A 21,052-nucleotide genomic window follows, 5' to 3' on the forward strand; every position below is an offset into this window, starting at 1 on the left:
GCAGCCAACGAGCTCACCAAAACACCTGAGGGAGGAAGCCCAGAGGCTGCAATACCACTTGTGACCACAGGAGTGAATTCAGCCACAGAATTCACAACACTCATCACTAATGCCAACCCATCGGCAACCCGCGGTCATGTGACACAGGCGCCAATGGGAGGGATTAGTGACGAGCTTCCAGCACAACCACATTAAATGCTGCTGTCAATCTCTAACAGGTTAACAGCCGCGGGTGGATCATGATTCCACCCTCAGCTGCTAGGGGCACATGTGTGACGGGAAAGATGTGGGCTATGGCGTTGAGCCCATATCAAAATGAGAGACATGTCATGTGCAGTACATGTATGGCACATGTCGTGAAGGGGTTAAGGTATGTTTTACTGTATACACATTGATCACCAAGAGTTTATTGGGTGCAAATCAATAATTTGTGTGCCCTTGCTGATCTACAGTGTTATTTTATCATGAAAATAGGGCATGTAATTAGAAGTATGCAATGGTGATTACCTCTCAAACAATTTATTGAAACAAATGCAAAGAACAGTGGTGGGTATACCCCAACAAAAAATTTAAATGTCTCAATAGCTTGTCATGTCACCATGAGCAACAATTACAGCTTAATTGGGATACAGAGTTACGAGCATCTACACGGCAACACAGCTGATCCCATAGCTTTTCTAAGGGATTTAAAACTGGAGAAAATGCAGGTCACTCCATTTGAGATACCCCGCTCTCCATCAGCCGTTCCCCAATGATGCAACCTTGATGAGCTTGAGCAGTTGTTCATAAAGATGAAATTAGGCCTGTTATGTTAGTGCAGAGGCACTATGACTGGATTCATGTTGTTATTCAAGTAGTAGGATCTTGTCACTGTACCATTCACAAAGCGTAGGGAAGTTCTGTATAGACTAAACACAAATGTGCACACTGTAACACCACCACACCAAAAGGCTCATCTGTTGACAACTTTGGGTAATACATAGCGCTCTCCTTGACATCTCCAACATCACCATCATTTCTGTTTAGCACGAATAGACTTTCATCAATGAAAAGCAATGACGCTCACTGGTCCCTAATCCAGAGTAGATGCTCCCTGGCTCATGCAAGACGATGACGCTTGTGCCTGGTGGTGTGCTCAGGTACCCCTGCAGGCCATCTAGCACACAGACCACGCTGATTGAAACTGTTTCGAATGGTCAATGTGATATGTTGAAGCATTTCAGAGTTATTACTACATAAAGTGACATGTCATTAAGGGGTTAAATCAATTGTACACATGAAAATAAGCAACTTTGCAACGTAAATCAGATAAATCTGTTTCCTTCTCCTTCTGGATTGATCTTTCATTCACTCTCAATTCATGGGTTAAATTTGTATTCAGATCTGTAAGACAGATTTTGCCGTTACGGAAATACTTGACAGTTGGTTCTCATAGAATTCTATGCTGAAGAGTGTCATTTCAGGAGAATTTCCAGTATCTGTCTCTTCTACCTCCTCCTCTCTATAAAAATGTAGAAGCACCTACTGTCATCTAATATGGAGAGAAGGAGAGATAGAAGCAGACACAGATTTTCTGCTGCAGGTTTTGATATGACACTTTGAATTTTATGAGCACTGTCATCTCCCATCTCTGTAATCATTGAAGAAAGATTTTACCAGGGAATTGAAAATATATTACAAAGTTGATTATTTTTGCAGAAAGATTAAACTACAAATACTCTAAGGGTTGTAAGGCAATCTATGTCTGATCAAAAGAGCTGTGGGTACGTCAATGTGATCCAATAGGCTCAATAGTGAAGTCTGAAACGGAGCTTACTTTCCTGCCAGGCAAAAGTTAAAGGAGTATACCCATCTCAAGACCCTAACCCAATATGTAGTAGATGTAAAAATAATATTAGCAAATACTTTCATTTAGAAGACTAGTTCTTCCGATTTCATATGTTGCTTAACCAATATGCAGAGCATTGCAGTAGCATAGTGTTCATAATCATGGATACCTAACAATTGTCACTGTACGTATGAGTAGTCGTAACCATGGATATCTAAGCTCCTGCAATGACTTGAATTTGGGGTAAGTGACATCGCTAATCAGAAGAACTATACTACATATTGAGATAGGATCTTGGAGATGGGAATATTCACTTAACAAGTGCAGAACAAAAAAAAGTTATTTTCTACAAGATAGGTTTATTGACTCTAGACAAAACATTAAACTTTTATTTGCTAAATAGAAAATTGACATTCATAACAAAATTGTCAATTTGGGCAAACAAACAATGAAAGGTTACAATTTCTGGAGGCTCTCATTGACATCTAGAATTCTTTCTTACTTCTGTAAGCAAGCGTACATGGTGGATGCCAAGAAAAATATTTGGTAAACATGTAGAAATGATCTAGTGATTACTGAAGAGAATACCAGATCTAATCTAGACAACAAAACAAACTAATATTAAGCTAAATCGAAAATTGACATGCATAACAAAATTGTCAATTTGGGCAAACAAACAATGAAAGGTTACATTTTCTGGAGGCTCTCATTGACATCTAGAATTCTTTCTTACTTCTGTAAGCAAGCGTACATGGTGGATGCCAAGAAAAATATTTGGTAAACATGTAGAAATGATCTAGTGATTACTGAAGAGAATACCAGATGTAATCTAGACAACAAAACAAACTAATATTAAGCTAAATCGAAAATTGACATACATAACAAAATTACCAATTTGGGCAAACAAACAATGAAAGGTTACATTTTCTGGAGGCTCTCATTGACATCTAGAATTCTTTCTTACTTCTGTAAGCAAGCGTACATGGTGGATGCCAAGAAAAATATTTGGTAAACATGTAGAAATGATCTAGTGATTACTGAAGAGAATACCAGATGTAATCTAGACAACAAAACAAACTAATATTAAGCTAAATCGAGAATTGACATACATAACAAAATTACCAATTTGGGCAAACAAACAATGAAAGGTTACAATTTCTGGAGGCTCTCCTTGACATTATCAATCGTTCTTTCTTCTGCCTGTAAGCAAAAATACATAGTAGGTACAAGGAATACATTTGACAAACATTTAGAAATGATCTTGTGAATAATTGAAGAAAATAGATCTCAAACATTATATGAAGACATTTTGCACACTTTTAAAAGTTACCTTTTCATATAACCCCTAAACGCTCAATGAAGGGCAAAGTGAAAGGAGAAAATAAACATTTTTACTTTTTTTCACAAAAATTTTACTTAAGACACAATTTTTTTCAATTTTCACAAGGGTAACAGGAGAAAATGTACCCAAGAATTTATTGTGCAATTTCTCCTGAGTACGCTGATACCCCATGTGGGGAAAAAACACTGTTTGGGCGCACTGCAGAGCTCGGAAGGGAAGGAGCGCCGTTTGACTTTTTGAACACAAATATGCCTGGAATAGAGAGCATACACCATATCTCATTTGGAGAACCCCTGATGTGCCTTAACAGTGAAAACGCCCCACAAATGATCCCATTTTGGAAACTAGACCCCTCAATGAACTTATCTGTGAACGCACAGTGACAATTCAGTGCCGACAGCTGTCACTTATATCCGAGAGGCACAGGAAGAGATGCAGTGATCCATGCCATCGGTCCCTGCACCCAGATCACTGTGATCGGTCAATCATATGGGGTATCAGCGTATTCAGGAGAAATTGTACAACAAATATTGGGGTCCATTTTTTCCTGTTACCCTTGTTCAAATAAAAAATTGGGAGCTAAAAGATAATTTTTGGGGAAAATTTTTTATTTTCATGGCTCTAAGTTATAAACTTGTGTGAAGCACCTGGGGGTTCAAGGTACTCACCACACATCTAGATAAGTTCATTGAGGGGTCTAGTTTCCAAAATGGGATCATTTGTTGGGGATTTCCACTGTTTAGGCACATCAGGGTGTCTCCAAATGCAACATGGTGACTCTAGATTCCAGGCAATTTTGCGTTCAAAAAGTAAAACGGCGCTCTTTCCCTTCTGAGCCCTGCCGTGCTCCCAAACAGTGGTTTTCCTCCACATATTGGGCATTGGCGAACTCAAGAGATATTGCACGACAAATACTCGGGTCCATTTTCTCCTGTTACCCTTGTTAAAATTAAACAAAATGGCTAAGTAAAATTTTTGTGAAAAAAATTAAAAATGTTAATTTTTTAACTTCCACATTGCTTTAGTTCCTGTGAAGAATCTGAAGGATTAATACATTTCTGTGGCTTTAAGCACCTTGAGGGGTGCGTTTTTAGAATGGTGTCACTGTGGGGTATTTTCTGCCATATAGGCCCCTCAAAATCATTTCAAATTTGATGTGGTTCCAAAAAAATTTTGTTGGAAAAATGAGAAATTGATGATCATCTTTTAGCCCTTAAAAATAACAAAAAATAAAATAATGTTTCAAAAATTGTGCTGATGTAAAGCAGACATGTGGGAAATTAACTATTTTGTGTGACATAACTCTCTAGTTTAAGGGCAAAAAAAAGTTTGAAAATTGTGAAATTTTCACCAAATTAGTTTTTTTCACAAATAAATGCAAATTATAACAAATAAATGTTACCACTATGATGAAGCACAATATGTCTTGAATAAACAATCTCAGAAACAGTAGTATCGGCTTAAGCGTTCCAGAGTTACTAACTCAAAGCGACAGTGGTCAGATTTAAAAAATGAGGCCTGGTGATTAAAGGGAATCTGTCACCCCTGGACGATTTTTAACTATTACTATGGCCATTCAGGTAATTGAATGGTTAAACCAGGGGGGGGGTAATAGCATAATGAAGTGAGGAGGTAGTGACTTCTTCCAGGCACCCCCCCCCCCCCCCCCACGCAGAGCCTGGAAGAAATCATTAACATAAAAGATTATAAATCAATTTCTCAATGTCCACACCACAGCTATGAAGCATACAGGCAAGACTGGTTTAAACATTCAAGTGACTGTATGCCCATAGTAATAGATACAATTGTCCAGGGGGTAACAGATTCCCTTAAACCTACAAAGTGGCTCGGTCCTTAAAGGGAACCTGTCACCCCGTTTTTTCAAGAAGAGCTAAAAATAGCGTTAAATAGGGGCAGAGCTGTGCTTTACATTAGTGTATTTTGGAGCCTTTATTCCCCACCTATGCTGTCGAAATACCTTTGTAAAGTCGCCGTTTTGGGCTGTCACTCACGCTGGTCAGGTCATATGGGCGTGGTGACAGCGCTGTTTCTCCTCCAGATCTCCGTTGGTGGCGTAGTGGTGTGCGCATGTCCAACTGGCGAATCCACAGCGCAGCTTGAAGGAAAATAGCGCGATCTGCGCTATTCAGCCGTTTATCGTGGGCGCGGCCATCTTTGTGAGGCCGCACGTGCGCATATGGTTCTTCTCGGCTTCCCGGGGCTTCAGGAAAATGGCCGCGGGATGCCGCGCGTGCGCAGATGGCGATCTCGGCGGCCATTTTCCTGAAGCCGAGTTCGCATCTCGGCTGCAGGAAAATGGCCACTGCGATCGCCATCTGCGCACGTGCGGCATCCCGCGGCCATTTTCCTGAAGCCCCGGGAAGCCGAGAAGAACCATCTGCGCACGCGCGGCCTCACAAAGATGGCCGCGCCCACGATAAACAGCTGAATAGCGCAGATCGCGCTATTTTCCTTCAAGCTGCGCAGTGGATTCGCCAGTTGGACATGCGCACACCACTATGCCACCAACGGAGATCTGGGGGAGAAACAGCGCTGTCACCACGCCCATATGACCTGACCAGCGTGAGTGACAGCCCAAAACGGCGACTTTACAAAGGTATTTCGGCAGCATAGGTGGGGAATAAAGGCTCACAAAATACACTAATGTAAAGCACAGCTCTGCTCCTATTTAACGCTATTTTTTAGCTCTTCTTGAAAAAACGGGGTGACAGGTTCCCTTTAAGGGGGTTAATGTATATTTTTCTTTAAAAAAAAGGTACAATTCCATTCATCATTTTACAATGAAAATGTCCCCAACCCCAAAATAGATAACCTAAAAATCCCACAAGATTGTGTTATGTTCAAAATACGACCATCAAGATCGATCATAATGAAAAAGACCAGTTAAAGAATGATAGGAATGCAAGGCTGAAAAGGAAAGCATTTTATTTATCTAGAAAATTATTAATCTTATTAAAATACTGTGCATTTCCATTGCCTCACATGCATTTTGGAAGCTATGAACCATAGGTCTTACTACCTACTACCATGAAAAATCTTAAAGTATGAACTATTTTTTTTACATTTACAGATCATAATAATATAAAGAGTGCTTGTAATAGGTAGAAGTTAAAATAAAAAACATTGCTACAATATAAGTAGACCTAAATAAAGCAATACAATAATTACCTGTTTAGGCAAGTTTAAAGGCTCAGGACCTGCATGTTCTATTGCTTCAATACTAAATGAAAAAACAATTACGGTAGTTTAGTGATTACTCTGTCTGTCACAGAAAATAAAGTAGATTATATAAACCGCAATAAGACTTTTACTGTAACAACACACACCTGATGCTCCCCTAAATATCTAGGTAGTATGCTTTACACCTGGACATGGGATTTCTAATTATGCAGAAAGAATAGTATGATGCAATTTTTGCTGCGAAAATTATATTATAATATATACATTTGTTTTGCAAAAAAAAAAGCTTTAATTTAAAAAAAAAGTCTAAAAATGATATTATTCCCTCATACCCACACATTTTCTTAAAAGACTTGGCACATTGAAGATTCTGCTTAAGGCTACGTTCACACTAGCGTTGTGCGCCGCTGCGTCGGCGACGCGACGCACAAAGCACCGAAAAACGCGTGCAAACGCACGCAAAAACGCTGCGTTTTTCGACGCGTGTGTCGTTTTTTGACGAAAATCGGACGCAAGAAAAATGCAACTTGTTGCGTTTTCTTGGTCCGACGCTAGCGTCAAAAAAGACGCACGTGTCGGAAAACGCAACAAGCAAAAACGCATGCGTCCCCCATGTTAAACATAGGGGCGCATGACGCGTGCGTCGCCGCTGCGTCGCCCGACGCTAGCGCGACGCACACTAGCCGAACGCTAGTGTGAACGTAGCCTAACACTTCACACTCGCTTTAGGCCTCTTTCACACTCCCGTTTTTAGCCATACGTCGCAATGCGTCGTTTTGGAGAAAAAACGCATCCTGCAAAGTTGCCCGCAGGATGCGTTTTTTCTCCATAGACTTGCATTAGCGTCGCATCTGTAGTGCAACGGATGCCTCATGATTTTGCGGCCCGTCGTGACAAAAAACCGTTCAATGTAACGTTTTTTCGTCCGTCGGAACCGCCATTTCCGACCGCGTATGCGCGGTCGGAACCGCCATTTCCGACCGCGCATGCACGGCCGGAACTCCGCCCCCTCCTCCCCGGAACTCATAATGGGCAGCGGATGAGTCTGAAAACTGCATCCGCTTCCCACGTTGTGCACTATTTGCACAACGTCCGTCGGTACGTCGGGCCGACGGTTTGCGATGGCCCCGTACCGACAGAAATGTGAAAGAGGCCTTACAATAAAAATGCAACATTTTGTAGTTAAATAAATAATGCTTGTGCCTAAAAAGATTGACCCGTACAAAGTCTGGGACTCACAATGCCTCCTAAAAATACAACATAAAAATAAAATTCCTTTTTGTCCATATATTTTCTCAAATTTAAGAACCATCACATTATGAATATTCCAGCCAACACTTAGGACTTACTTTATGATCACTAAAATGCAACATTTTGCAAATATAATAAAAGTTACTTGCTGGGTAAGGGGCAAGCTCACCCCTTAAGCCTGATCCATTCACTAACAACCGATGTGAGTCGTACATGTACGGCTGATGACTAAGTGCTTAAAGGGAGCCTGTCACCAGCTTTGGCCAATAAGAGATACGGCCATCACATTTCAGGGCTGATATACAGCATTCTACAAGGCTGTATATCTGCCCCCAACACGACTAATAAACTTTTATTTTATTAACCTGTGGGGCGGTCTGGTGGGTGGCGATCTTCTTGGTCTGGCGCCTCCCTTCTTCTTGCGATGCCCCCCACCTGCTTGCTTCGTGTTGATGACGCGTCTCCTCCGCACCGCGCTACTGCACAGGCGTACATCTCTGCCCTGTTTAGGGCAGAGGGACGGGAAAGGTCAAAGAGCTCCGATGCATGCGCACTGCAGTACTCTACCCTTGAGAGGGCAGAAAAGTACACCTGCACAGGAGCTCTGTGCCGAAAAGACTGTGTGGATGACGAAGGGACGCGTCAACCACATGAAACAAGCAGGAGGACGGGGATCGCAAGAAGATGGGAGGCGCCGAACCAAGACCAACGACGCCCATTGGACCAGACCGCCCTGCAGGTGAGTAGAATAAAGTTATTTTTCTTCTCTTGTAGGTCGGGTTGGTGACAGATATACAGCATTATAGAGTGCTTTTTATCAGACCTGAAAGGTGATGGCCGTCTCTTTTATTGGTCAAACCTGGTGACAGGTTCACTTTAAATCACCCCCTACTTCAAAGATAATGATAAGGCCGGGGTCACACTAGCGTAGAATACAAATGAGTGCTATGCGAGAAAACATGATAATGTGTGCAAACTGTAAAGCGCTTCGAAATATGTTAGCGCTATGTAAAAATAAAGATCATTATTATTAACACACTGCATAGCAATCGGACCAGTGTTAATCTAAGGGGCAGCTCATATCACCGTATTTTTTCTCTGGCATATTCTAAAGGCGTGTAAATTTGCAGCATGCAGCGCTTGTCACAGAGTCTCGGCAGAAACTTGCCAATGCAAGCCTATGGGTGCGAGAAAAAAAATCGCATAGCACTCAGACCATGCAAGTGCTGTCTGATTTTTACGTAACGGCGTTCTTTGAAAAGCCGGCAATTCATCTGCAGTGTTCTCTAAAATCACTGCAGGCGCTGACAGGATAGAAGAAATTACTTACAAATGGAATAAGTACATACTGTATATAGATGTCAGTGACAAATATAATTAGTACAGTGTGTGCAAATTACTGGACATGTATTTAATAAATCTAAAAAAGAGAAAGAGAATATCTGTGCTGGAAAAAACAAACACTAGAGGACCATAAAAACTAATAAATACATACGTAGATCTCACAAAAAAGACTAAAACCGTGTTAGGATAAGAATAAAACTAAAACTAAAAACAACACCATATGCAACTGGGAGAGCAACCTACTACCGCCAAATGTATAAAAAATAAATAATAAACACTATAGTGTCACTACCTGCCAGGGTCGTCCAGGGAGGATAAGGATAGATGCAATATAGTAGGTTGAAGTATCCCAGTGTGGTGTAGAGAGAAGTCCGTGCCAAATGGCCACTATGCAGGAAGCGGTGGAGCGGCTTGTTCCGATATCCTTAGATACTTGCAATACCCGGAGGAGGTCAGGTGAAAAGAGTATCGCAAATAGTCCGGTACGGATCAAGGTGGTAGACACTGCCCCGGCCGGTGGCAGCGCTAGCCAGCATTCAATGTGGCGTGTCCACGCTGCTATACAGAGCCGTTAGGTGTACTGCAGACGCAAGACCTAATGTGACGTCACAATCACGTGAAGAATCACGTGATGGGCTACAGGGAGAGCTTAGGACCAATTCCTTCCTACGCGTTTCGGAGAAGGGAAGGAGATCGTTTTTTCTCCGAAACGCGTAGGAAGGAATTGGTCCTAAGCTCTCCCTGTAGCCCATCACGTGATTCTTCACATGATTGTGACGTCACATTAGGTCCTGCGTCTGCAGTACACCTAACGGCTCTGTATAGCAGCGTGGACACGCCACATTGAATGCTGGCTAGCGCTGCCACCGGCCGGGGCAGTGTCTACCACCTTGATCCGTACCGGACTATTTGCGATACTCTTTTCACCTGACCTCCTCCGGGTATTGCAAGTATCTAAGGATATCGGAACAAGCCGCTCCACCGCTTCCTGCATAGTGGCCATTTGGCACGGACTTCTCTCTACACCACACTGGGATACTTCAACCTACTATATTGCATCTATCCTTATCCTCCCTGGATGACCCTGGCAGGTAGTGACACTATAGTGTTTATTATTTATTTTTTATACATTTGGCGGTAGTAGGTTGCTCTCCCAGTTGCATATGGTGTTGTTTTTAGTTTTAGTTTTATTCTTATCCTAACACGGTTTTAGTCTTTTTTGTGAGATCTACGTATGTATTTATTAGTTTTTATGGTCCTCTAGTGTTTGTTTTTTCCAGCGCAGATATTCTCTTTCTCTTTTTTAGATTGATCTATGTTTTTGCGGGTGGGTGGTTCCGCTACTATATCTGCTGCAGGTTTTTCCCGAGTGTGAGCGCTACAGGTGCCTTTTTTGTTTTGATGTATTTAATAAAAGATTATTTTTTCGGAAAAAAACAACATGGGCTCCCGCGCAATTTTCGTAACTAGCAGAGGGAGAGCCGATGGCTGGGGGCAGATGTTTATAGCCTGGGAAGGGGGTAATACCCATGGAGTTCCCAAGCTATTAATATCAGCTCACAGCTGTATAATTAGGCTTTACTGACTATTAAAATGGGGGACCCTAAAAAAAATGAGATAGGGTCCCCCTATAATTAATAACCAGCAAAGGCTATGCAGACAGCTGCGGGCTGATATTCATAGCCTAGGAAGGAGCCATGGATACTGGCTCCCCGAGACTAAAAACATCAGCTTTCATCCGTTCCAGAAAAAGCACATCTCTAATATGCGCCAATTTTGGCACTTAGCCTCGCTCTTCCCATTTTCCCTATAACGGTGGCAAGTGGGGTGATAGTTACTGCTATTCCCTGTCTGACGGCGCCGCGAGCGAGAGTTCTCCTGCTCGCGGTGCTGTCCAACAGGTCCTGCGAGTTCACGGCCAATTAACTCATTTCACCTTTCTGACGTCAGTGCGAGTGCAGTGGGAAAATTTCCCTGGTATAGTGTAATGGTTAAGTGCACAGCCTTTGACATTGGAGACTGGGGTTCAAATCCCAGCTCTGCCCTGTGAAAAAATAAATTATATACTAAGGCTCCTAACATTACAATACCTACCTTAGGTGGTTGTTATAGCGTAGTGGTTGAGGTGCACAACCACCAATGTGGGAGACTAGGGTTATAATCCTGGCTCTGTCCTGTTGGAAATAATATACCAGTAGTGGTCCTTTGGCAAGACTACTAACACTATAGTGCCTACATCAAAAAACATGAGAGTGTCACGAACAAAGAGAGTGTCACGAACAAAGAGAGCGTCAGATGTCGAGGAACCAGGACAATCTGATGATAAATGGGCTACTGGAAAAAAAACATACATGGACAAGGTGAAATGCTACTATAACAGCAGACCAAATGAGAGAAGATATATGAAGCGTATGAGGAAATTCTGGATGGATACAACACCTGCATGTCCACTGACTGAGAAACAACTAGTCACCCAAAGTTTCAATATCATAAAGAGAAAGCTATTATCACAACTTGAGATGGATTAACTGCACTGCAGATCCACCGCACCGCACATGAAGACCTGAAAGAACATGTGCAATCCCCTGAAAATCCCGATCCAGTCCTGCAACTAGAGGGCACTGCAGCTGATCTGAAACAGAAGATCTTAGATAAACTAAATACCATCATTACCAGAAATCGACTGCCAAGGCTCAGCAAAGAAACACCACCAGACAATATGCTAAAAGATGCAAATAGAGCACTTGGATCAATACCTACCACCACAATAACTCAAACTAGTAAACTGATCTATGCTACCGTCTCAGCAATCATGAAAATGCTTGGCTATACAACCAGCAAGAACAACAGAGGTACATGTCCCACTTGGAAAAGAAGACTGGAGATAAAGATCAAGCGAAGAGAAGTCAGCTAACTTAACAGAAATACAGAAGGGTGTAAAGATCCAGAATAAGACCAAGCTGGACAAGTACAAAGGCCTGACCCCAACTGAAGCACTAGAGACAGCTAAACAAAGGCTCACAACACTCACTGCAAGACTAGGGAGATACACTAGAGAAGCTGAGGCCAAGAAGATAAACCTAGAATGTGTGACGTCACAAACCTACACTTTTACGTAACGGGGGCCATATAATCATATGTAGAAACTCACATAAATAACGTTTACAAGTTTATTTCAAAATTGCAAAATAAGATTGGAATAATGCACAACATTTTAATTATAATTTTTTACAAAAAACACCCCCCCCAAATTTTTTTTTCAAAATTTCAAACAAAGATATGAAAAAAGCACACAGATATATAAGGCTAGGTTCCCATTGCGTTAATGGGACCGCGCTAACGGACAGCGTTGCACGGCAAAATTAACGCCGTGCAACGCGTCCGTTAGCGCGCCCATTAACAGCAATGGGGACGCGCATCACTAACGCATGCCATTTTCGGCACGCGCTAGCGATGTGCGCCCGAGGTCCGTTCCCCGCTCTCGCAGAACGGAGATCTGCGAGAGCGGGGACAATTAACACGACCCCTTATAAAACATTGCGTTAGCGCAATCCGCTAGCGCTAGGCGCTAAACGGATTGCTCTAACGCAATCTGAACCTAGCCTTAACCCAGAGTAAACTAGCTGCAGCTACATTTCTTGTACTGCTGAGTACATGATAAAAATAGCAAGGGCCTAAAAGGCCCCCGTTCCGTACAGATGTGGTCTTCCCCAAAAAAGCATCGTTACACCAAAATGCCTATCAAAAAAATTATATGAACAAATGGATATTACCAACAACAACACACCTGAGGAATACCTACAGTTACAAAATTCTAACTAAAGTAATTTTGCAGATAATAGCAAAAAAGTAAGCACCAGGGCCTAAAAGGCACCCAATACGCATTTTAAAGCCCTGTTTTCCAAACAGCCATCCAAGGTGTACTCCCAACTACAGAGTAACAGCACAAAGGCAGCAACTCTACCAAGAGCAGAGACTGAACAATACTGGAGGAACATATTAGAGAAGGAAAAAACATACAACATCAGTGCAATGTGGCTGCAAGATCTGAGAATGAAACGCAGCAACCACCTAGAGCAAGAACCAGTCACCATTACAGAAGCAGACATCCAGCAGCGTGTCAAGAACATGAAGAGCTGGACAGCATCTTGCCCAGACACGATCCACACCTACTGGCTAAAGAAATTAACAGTGGTACATGAACGCATGGCAAAGCAGATGAAGCAAGAAGCAGGCCACCACCCAGTTTGGCTAACACAAGGAAGAACAGTGTTGATCATGAAGGATCCTCAGAAAGGAAAAGTTCCATCCAACTACTGCCCAATAACCTGATTTACGACAACATGGAAACTCCTGTCAGGCATCATAGCCACCAAGCTACAGAACCATATGAACCAGTACATGAATCCAGCTCCAGATGGCAGTGGGACTGACACCAGAGGCTCTAAGCACCAGCTCCTAGTGGATAGAGCAGTCACTCAAGACTCAAGATCCAGACAGACCAATCTCAGCATAGCCTGGATGATTCAATACCACACATGGATCTGGGACTGCTTGGCTCTCTACAATGTCAACAAAAAATTAAGAACCTTTCTCAGAAACTCAATGGGGCAATGGATAACAACATTGGAAGTCAACTCAAGACAACTAGCACAAGTGACCATCAAATGCGGCACAAATCAAGGTGATGCACTGTGCCCATTGCTGTTCTGCATAGGCTTGAACCCCCTCAGTTAGATAACTAGAGTCTGGCAATGGATACAAGTTGAAGAGTGGAAGCACCATCAGCCACCACCTCTACATGGATGACATCAAGCTGTATGCGAAAAACGAACGAGACATCAATTCACTGATCCACCTGACAAGGATCTACAGCGAAGACATCGGGATGTCCTCCGGACTGCAGACGTGCAGCCAGTTGGTAATAAAGAGAGGCAAGGTAGGCAAGACTGATGGAGTGGAATTAAAAGCAGGGCACATAGCAGATGTACAGACATGCTACAAGTACCTCGGCATCCCACAGGGATATGGTAACCATGATGAAAAGACATGGAAAGCAGCAACATTCAAATACCATCAAAGGGTAAGACAGGTCCTGAAGAGCCAGCTCGAGGGGAAGAATAAAAGTCCAGGTGGGAGACGCCAGAAAAAGACGTGGAGAATGAAAGGGCTAAAATCCTGTGGGACTTTAAGATCCAGACAGAAAGCAGGTTTTGGCTAACCAACCAGATATTGTGATAGTAGACAAGGATCAGAAGACAGCAATGATAGTAGATGTGGCAGTGCCAGGTGACAGCAACATCAGAAAGAAGGAATATGATAAGCTGGAGAAATACCAGGGCCTCAAAGGAGAACTGGAGAAGATGTGGAAGGTAAAGGCAACAGTGATTCCAGTGGTGATATGAGCACTTGAAGCAGTGACACCTAAGTTGGAAGAATGGCTACAACAGATCCCTGGAGCAACATCTGAGCTCTCTGTCCAGAAAAGCACAATGCTGGGAAAAACTAAGGTCCTGCACAGAACCCTCAAACTCCCAGGCCTCTGGTAGAGGACCGGAGGATGAGATAGGACAAGAAAGACCACCTGGGAGAGGGAAGTGTTATATATATATATATATATATATATATATATATATATATATATATATATATATATATATATTTTTTTTTTTTTTTTTTTTTTTTTTTTGAGGAATATTTCCTTTGAAAACAATGTGTAAATGACAGAGAATTGCTGTATGTAACAGCTCATGTTAAAATCGCATTGCAATTGGACAGCAATCGCACTGCACACGGATGTAAATCGGAGGCTAGGTGTGAAAAATCAGATTGTATTCACATTACACTCACTCGTGTGACTCTCGGCAGGGAGAGATGGACCGATTTTTCATACGTTTATTGTGACTCAAGCCTAAGGCTGCCGTCACACTAGCATTATTTGGTCAGTATTTTACATCAGTATTTGTAAGCTAAAACCAGGAGTGGGTGATAAATACAGAAGTGGTGCATATGTTTCTATTATACTTTTCCTCTATTTGTTCCACTCCTGGTTTTGGCTTTCAAATACTGATGTAAAATACTGACCAAATAGTGCTAGTGTAACGCCGGCCTTAGAGTGCAGCTTTAATTTGCTAGTTACATAGGGAAGTGGCTCTTTAGCTTGCACCTGTTCACATCTGTCTTTCTGTTTGGAAGGGACGGTGTTATGATCCGGTGACCTTGGAGCAACATGAAAACTTTCACTGGAGTAGGTGGTAACTATACTGACCGCAAATCCTGAACTTAACACCGCAACTAGAAGTAGCCGTGGGGTGTACCTAACAAATCCTAGACACCTCGTCACAGCCGGAGGACTAAATACCCCTGTAGATGGAAATAGGAATACTACCTTGCCTCAGAGCAGAACCCCAAAGGATAGGCAGCCCACCACAAATATTGGCTGTGAGTAGGAGAGGAAAGACAAACACAGGCAGAAAACAGGATTCAGCACAAGAGGCCACTCTAGCTAAAATAGGAAAGGATAGGACAGAGTTCTGTGCGGTCAGTATTAAAACCCTTCCAAAAATATCCACAGCAGATTATACAAAAAATTCCTCCATCTAACTAAAGACGTGGAACGTATATCTGCAACTCCAGAGACTACTAAACTCAGAGCAGGAATACAATCAAAAAACAAGCACACTGCTTGTGTGCCATAGAAAAAGAAACAGACACTTATCTTTGCTGAATTGGCAGCTAAGCAGGAGAAGCCAGACAGAGATCCAACACTTCCCAAGAAACATTGACAACTGGCAAGGACTAATGAGTCCTGCAAATCTAAATACCCCAGTCAGAATTGCAATCAGCAGATACACCTGTCCAGGACTGCAGCCCAGAGACAACTGCATTACCACCTACAACCACCGGAGGGAGCCCAAAAGCAGAATTCACAACAGGACGGTCGGTCTTTTGATATTTGTATACATAGGCCACCTGACTGAGCACTCCACTCATCAGCCTATGGAGTTTTAAAACACAGCAGGATCCTACCTATCCATTTAATTGTAAGCTTCAGCCCAGGAGGTATCATATAAATAATAATAATTTTATTTATATAGCGCCAACATATTCCGCAGCGCTTTACAAATTATAGAGGTGAGTTGTACAGACAATAGACTTTACAGCATAGCAGAAATCACAGTTCAAAATAGATACCAAGAGGAGTGAGGGCCCTGCTCGCAAGCTTACAAACTATGAGGAAAAGGGGGCGACACGAGAGGTGGATGGTAACACAATTGCTTTATTCGGACCAGCCATAGTGTAAGGCTCGGGTGTTCATGTAAAGCTGCATGAACCAGTTAACTACCTAAGTATGTGGCAGTACAGGCACAGAGGCTATTAACTGTATAAAGTGTATGAGAACATGATCCAAGGAACCTGATTATGGTTTAAGTTTTTTTTTTTTTTGAATGGACCACACAGGGATAGTTAGGTTAATGGGTTGAGGCGGTAGGCCAATCTGAACAAATGAGTTTTTAGGGCACACTTAAAACTGTGGGGATTGGGGATTAATCGTATTAACCAGGGTAGTACATTCCAAAGAATCGGCGCAGCACGTGTAAAGTCTTGGAGACGGGAGTAGAGGTTCTGACTATTGAGGATGCTAACCTCAGGTCATTAGCAGAGCAGAGGGCACGGGTAGGGTAGTAAACTGAGACCAAATCAACAGGTTAGGTTCCCAGCAAAGAAGTTTGCCTTGTCATTGGCTCCTGGGAACACATGAATTGGCCAATTTAAGCTCTAAGTATTTTCATTTTTACTTATTTTCCATAGAAGTAATGCAATTCCAATTTCATAAATCCCATGTTTCAATACTATAGTGTTACAGAGTGCAGCTTTAATTTGTTAGTTTGCATGTATTTCTATGCAGCTGTCACACTCCGGTTAGGAAAGCCAACGGTCAGTCTGAAGATTGCGATGAGATGTTCGAGCAAGTAATACGAATGTCTATATGGCCCAGAAGAGAGGACGCGTCTGCCTGGAGCTCCCGTGATCCTGCTCAAAATCCTGTGATATACTCACCCAGGAGGGTTCCTTTGGCTGCTGCTATGTTCCCCTGGACACCTGGAGGCGCCCGGCTTCAGAGGTGTCAGGCGCAGCTCTGGCAAGGTGAGCGCCGGGGAAGCCAGGACGGAGGACGGGCCTTGAAGGAGACTGCGGCCATCTTTCATGCCACGTGTGCCGGCGGTGAAGGACGTGGAGCAACTCTGTGCCCATGGAAACTAAATTGACAAAAGTGACTGGCTCTATAAATGCCTGGAAGCAAAAGGCGGACGACTTGGACAATAGACTACGTTGGAATAATATCCGCATTATTGGGCTACCAGAACACTCAGAGGGTCAGCAATCGGAACAATTCTTGGAGAGTTGGCTCAAAGATACTTTAGGAGATGAATTCTCCTCTACATTCTCTGTGGAAAAGGCCCACAGAGTGCCAACAAAACCTCTTCCTCTGGGCGCCCACCGAGACCCTTTTTGGCACGCCTTTTGAATTGCAGGGATATGCAGTGCTCCGTAAGGAAAGACAAAAAAGCCCCATTAAATTTAATAATGCCACTATATCAATATTCCCGAATTTATCTATGGAGTTGCAAAAACAACGTGCCCAATTCATGGAGATAAAGAAACAACTCAGAGAAAACAACATTTTATATTCAATGATCTATCCAGCCCGTCTCAAGATTGTTTACAAGGGCTCTTCCTCGTTCTTTATGACCCCAACAGACGCCGAAGATTGGATGCGATCTCATGTGGGAGCGAATGGGGGCGGGGGGGAAATCACCTCCCATAGATACTCCGGAAATGGAACTCTCTCACTGGGTTTTCTTCTCCTTTTATTTTTTCTTCTATTTTCAATGATAAGAGCTTTTTCCGAGAAAGTCCAAGAAACCAACTATACCGGACTCTGTTTTCTGAGATGGTACCCTCTTTTTTTCTGGACAGTGACAGGAGCAAGAAACTTTGCTCCCTTTTGAAGCATATTTTGCTTTATCTTGTTTTAGTTTAGTTAGGTATTGGTTATATAGGAATTGCTGCCATGTTTTTTTCCATTGTATATCAGAAGTGTGATTGGCGTGACAATGTATATTATATGTGGATGACGAGGTATGGCATCTGATCTTACATGTTTAACCTGGAATGTGAGAGGTCTTGGATCACCCGAAAGAGAGTTAAAGTATTTTCTCGAATAAGACGTCACCATCCTCATATTGTAACCCTAGTTGAAACACACTTGACCAGAGATTCGGCCCGTTATGTACAAAAACTGTTGGTACAATGGTCTGTACATACATTCCATACTAGTTATTCTAGGGGGGGCCTTCTATTAATCCACAAGGATGTTAGATGGGAGGTTGGGGAGATACGGAGAGACCCTGAGGGCCGTTTTATCTTTGTACATGCGTGGATTAATTTGAAAGATTACATTATAATATGTATATACAACCCCCCTCCTGCTAATATGTCCATCATAAAAAAGGCGCCGAGTTTTGCTCTAAATTATCCAGATGAATATATCATATGCATGGGAGACTTCAATTTGGTTATGGACGAGGAGCTGGATGGTGAGGCTTTGGGGGGTGACTTCCTCCCCATCTCGTTTGTCCACATTCATGGAGGGTAGTGGGTCGCTAGTCTGTGGAGAATACGTCATCCCGATGTAAAAGAATACACCTGCCACTCGTCCGTTAGACGCACTCTATCCCGCTTGGATTATATTTTTGGATCCAGTAACTTGGCGAGTGGGTGGGGGAGATAGAACATGGGAACAGGAGCATTTCAGACCATAGCCCGGTAATACTTAAGCTCATAATGCGGTCTGGAAACTAAATTTAAGGCATACCTGAGAGGATGCTTGACCTCTACAATTTCCTACATTAAACGTATGACCTCACGGGAAGACGATGAGTTGGAGAGATGACTGAGTGACTCAGAAGTGGCCTATATCACTAGCCAAACCAGCGAGGATAGGGATGAATGGTTACTTTCCCATAGATTATACACTCAATATGTAGATACTAAATCTAAGTAATACAGACATCTGACTGCGCCCTAAATGTAAATTTAGCAAGAAAAGTACTATTCCTAGAGGATATAAATGGGTATAGCCTCCAGAAATAATACCTGTATTACCAAAATTGTTATTAGTTGAGCTGAGAGATGATCGTAAAACTATACTGGGGGTTGTAGAGGTTACCAGCTGTGATCCCTTTTTTTTGTCACTTGCAGCTTTTTCCAAAGCTTATTTTCAGGCTTATTTTCCTTAGTATTGCACAGGTGAGAGAACCTGTGGCAGACTCTGATGCTTTGATAATTCCAACACCTGTGAAATGCTAAGAAATTATTGAAAACATGACCTGTTGGGGGCTATAACGATTGGAGTTTGGGTAACAGTGCTTTATCTCATTATCAGTATTATCATTAATCTTCTAAGTAAGGGAAGAATTTATCCACTTACCGTCATTCGCCGTACATGAGCGGGCTGAGCTTGCCCCATATCTGGTATGTAATGGCTGGACCTGTCTCTAACAGCATCGGGTGGAGCAGAGCTTGTGACTGTGAAATGCCGCTGTCAAACTCTGACAGCAGCATTAACAGCGCGCCAGCATGTGGAAACATCATTCTATGGACCCATGGGTGCGCTCGTGACGCGCTCATGGTGAGCCAATGGGTTGCTGCGACAGCTGGGTTTCTCATGAAGACCTCCTTGCCAGTCATTAGAGAGCTCTCTTCCAAGCAGACTGTGCTTTTTATCAGATGCAGGAATACTGTGGTATTGATGCGTATAGTATAAGATAGGGGACTTAGTCCTCTTAGACGATAGCACGTTCAACCGTTTTTTTAAAATATGACATAAAAAACTAAAGTTGAAATCTCCACTTTTCCCCCATTAAGAGTAAAGATAATAAAAAAATGTGGTTTAGCCATTTCCAGAACAGTCCAATCTGTCAAGAAAATAAAAAATTGTGGTATTTTTGTAATAACTGAAATGCCATAATATATACTGTAAGAAGTGATCAAAAGCGAATATCTGTCCCATAATGGCATCAAAAATGTTGTCTCGTCCCACCAAAAATAAGGCCTCACACAGCTCTATTGACAAAAAAATTTAAATTTTAGGGGTTTCGGAAAATGACAATGCAACCCCAAATATTTTTTTTTTTCACTTTTCTGATTTTTTTTCATCACTAAAATTTTTTAAAAAAATGGACAAGTTTGGCATCACCTTAAATTCACCCCCAGGTGATTTTCCATTTTTAGCTCCCCTTCTTCCCAAAGCCATAAATTTTCAATTCTTTCTGTCAATATGGAAGCATAAGGGCTTGTTTTTTGCAGGATGAATTGTACTTTTGAATTACACCATTTATTCTAACATATAGTGTACGGGAATACAGGAAAAAATTCCAACTGCGGTGAAATCGGGAAAAAAGTGCAATTCCACAATTGTTTGGGTTTTTTATTTACCATGTTCACCAAATGCTAAAGCTGACTGCCATTGTGATTCTTATTCTCAGGTCAGTATGAGTACGCAGATACCAAACATGTATAGGTTCTTATTTTTTATTTGAGTAATGGAAAAAAAATCCAAAGTTTGTAAACAAAAAAAAAAATGGAGCCATTTTCCAAGACTCATTGCGCTTCTATTTTTCGGATCTGGGGTTGGGTGATAGCTAATTATTTGCACGCTGAGATGATGTTTTTATTGATACCATTTTGGTGTAGATACGATATTTTGATTGCCTGTTATTGCATTATATTGCAATGTTGCGGTGGCCAATGAAACCTAATTCTGGTGTTTCGATTTTTTTTTTTCTCTCGTTATACGGTTCAACAATCGGATTAATTCACTTTATATTTTCATAGATCGTACATTTCTGAATGCAGCGATACCAAAAGTGTGTTTTTTTAATGGTACGAAAAAATTTTTTTCAATGGGACAAAAGCTGAAAACATGTTATGTGCAACTTAAATCATGATCACGCCCGTGGCTGGAGTTCATAGATTTACAAACAACAGGCACGGGAGGAGTTCATAGAAGATTTACAAAT

The 21,052-nt window shown here is 42.1% G+C and overlaps 1 protein-coding gene across 1 annotated transcript in view; it reads right to left on the bottom strand.

The window, feature by feature from the left end:
* Positions 1-2,203: 2,203 nt before the first annotated feature.
* Positions 2,204-21,052, bottom strand: part of LOC138643344 (synaptonemal complex protein 2-like) — a 188,590-nt gene continuing 169,741 nt past the window's right edge. The window contains exons 15-16 of the mRNA XM_069732268.1: positions 6,360-6,411; positions 2,204-3,028 (exon numbers count right to left, since the gene is read on the bottom strand). Coding sequence (XP_069588369.1) covers positions 2,978-3,028; positions 6,360-6,411 — 103 coding nt within the window. The 3' untranslated portion in view covers positions 2,204-2,977. The remainder of the gene's footprint in view (positions 3,029-6,359; positions 6,412-21,052) is intronic.

The sequence above is a fragment of the Ranitomeya imitator genome, chromosome 6 (genome assembly GCF_032444005.1).
Source record: "Ranitomeya imitator isolate aRanImi1 chromosome 6, aRanImi1.pri, whole genome shotgun sequence".
NCBI classification, from domain to species: domain Eukaryota; kingdom Metazoa; phylum Chordata; class Amphibia; order Anura; family Dendrobatidae; genus Ranitomeya; species Ranitomeya imitator.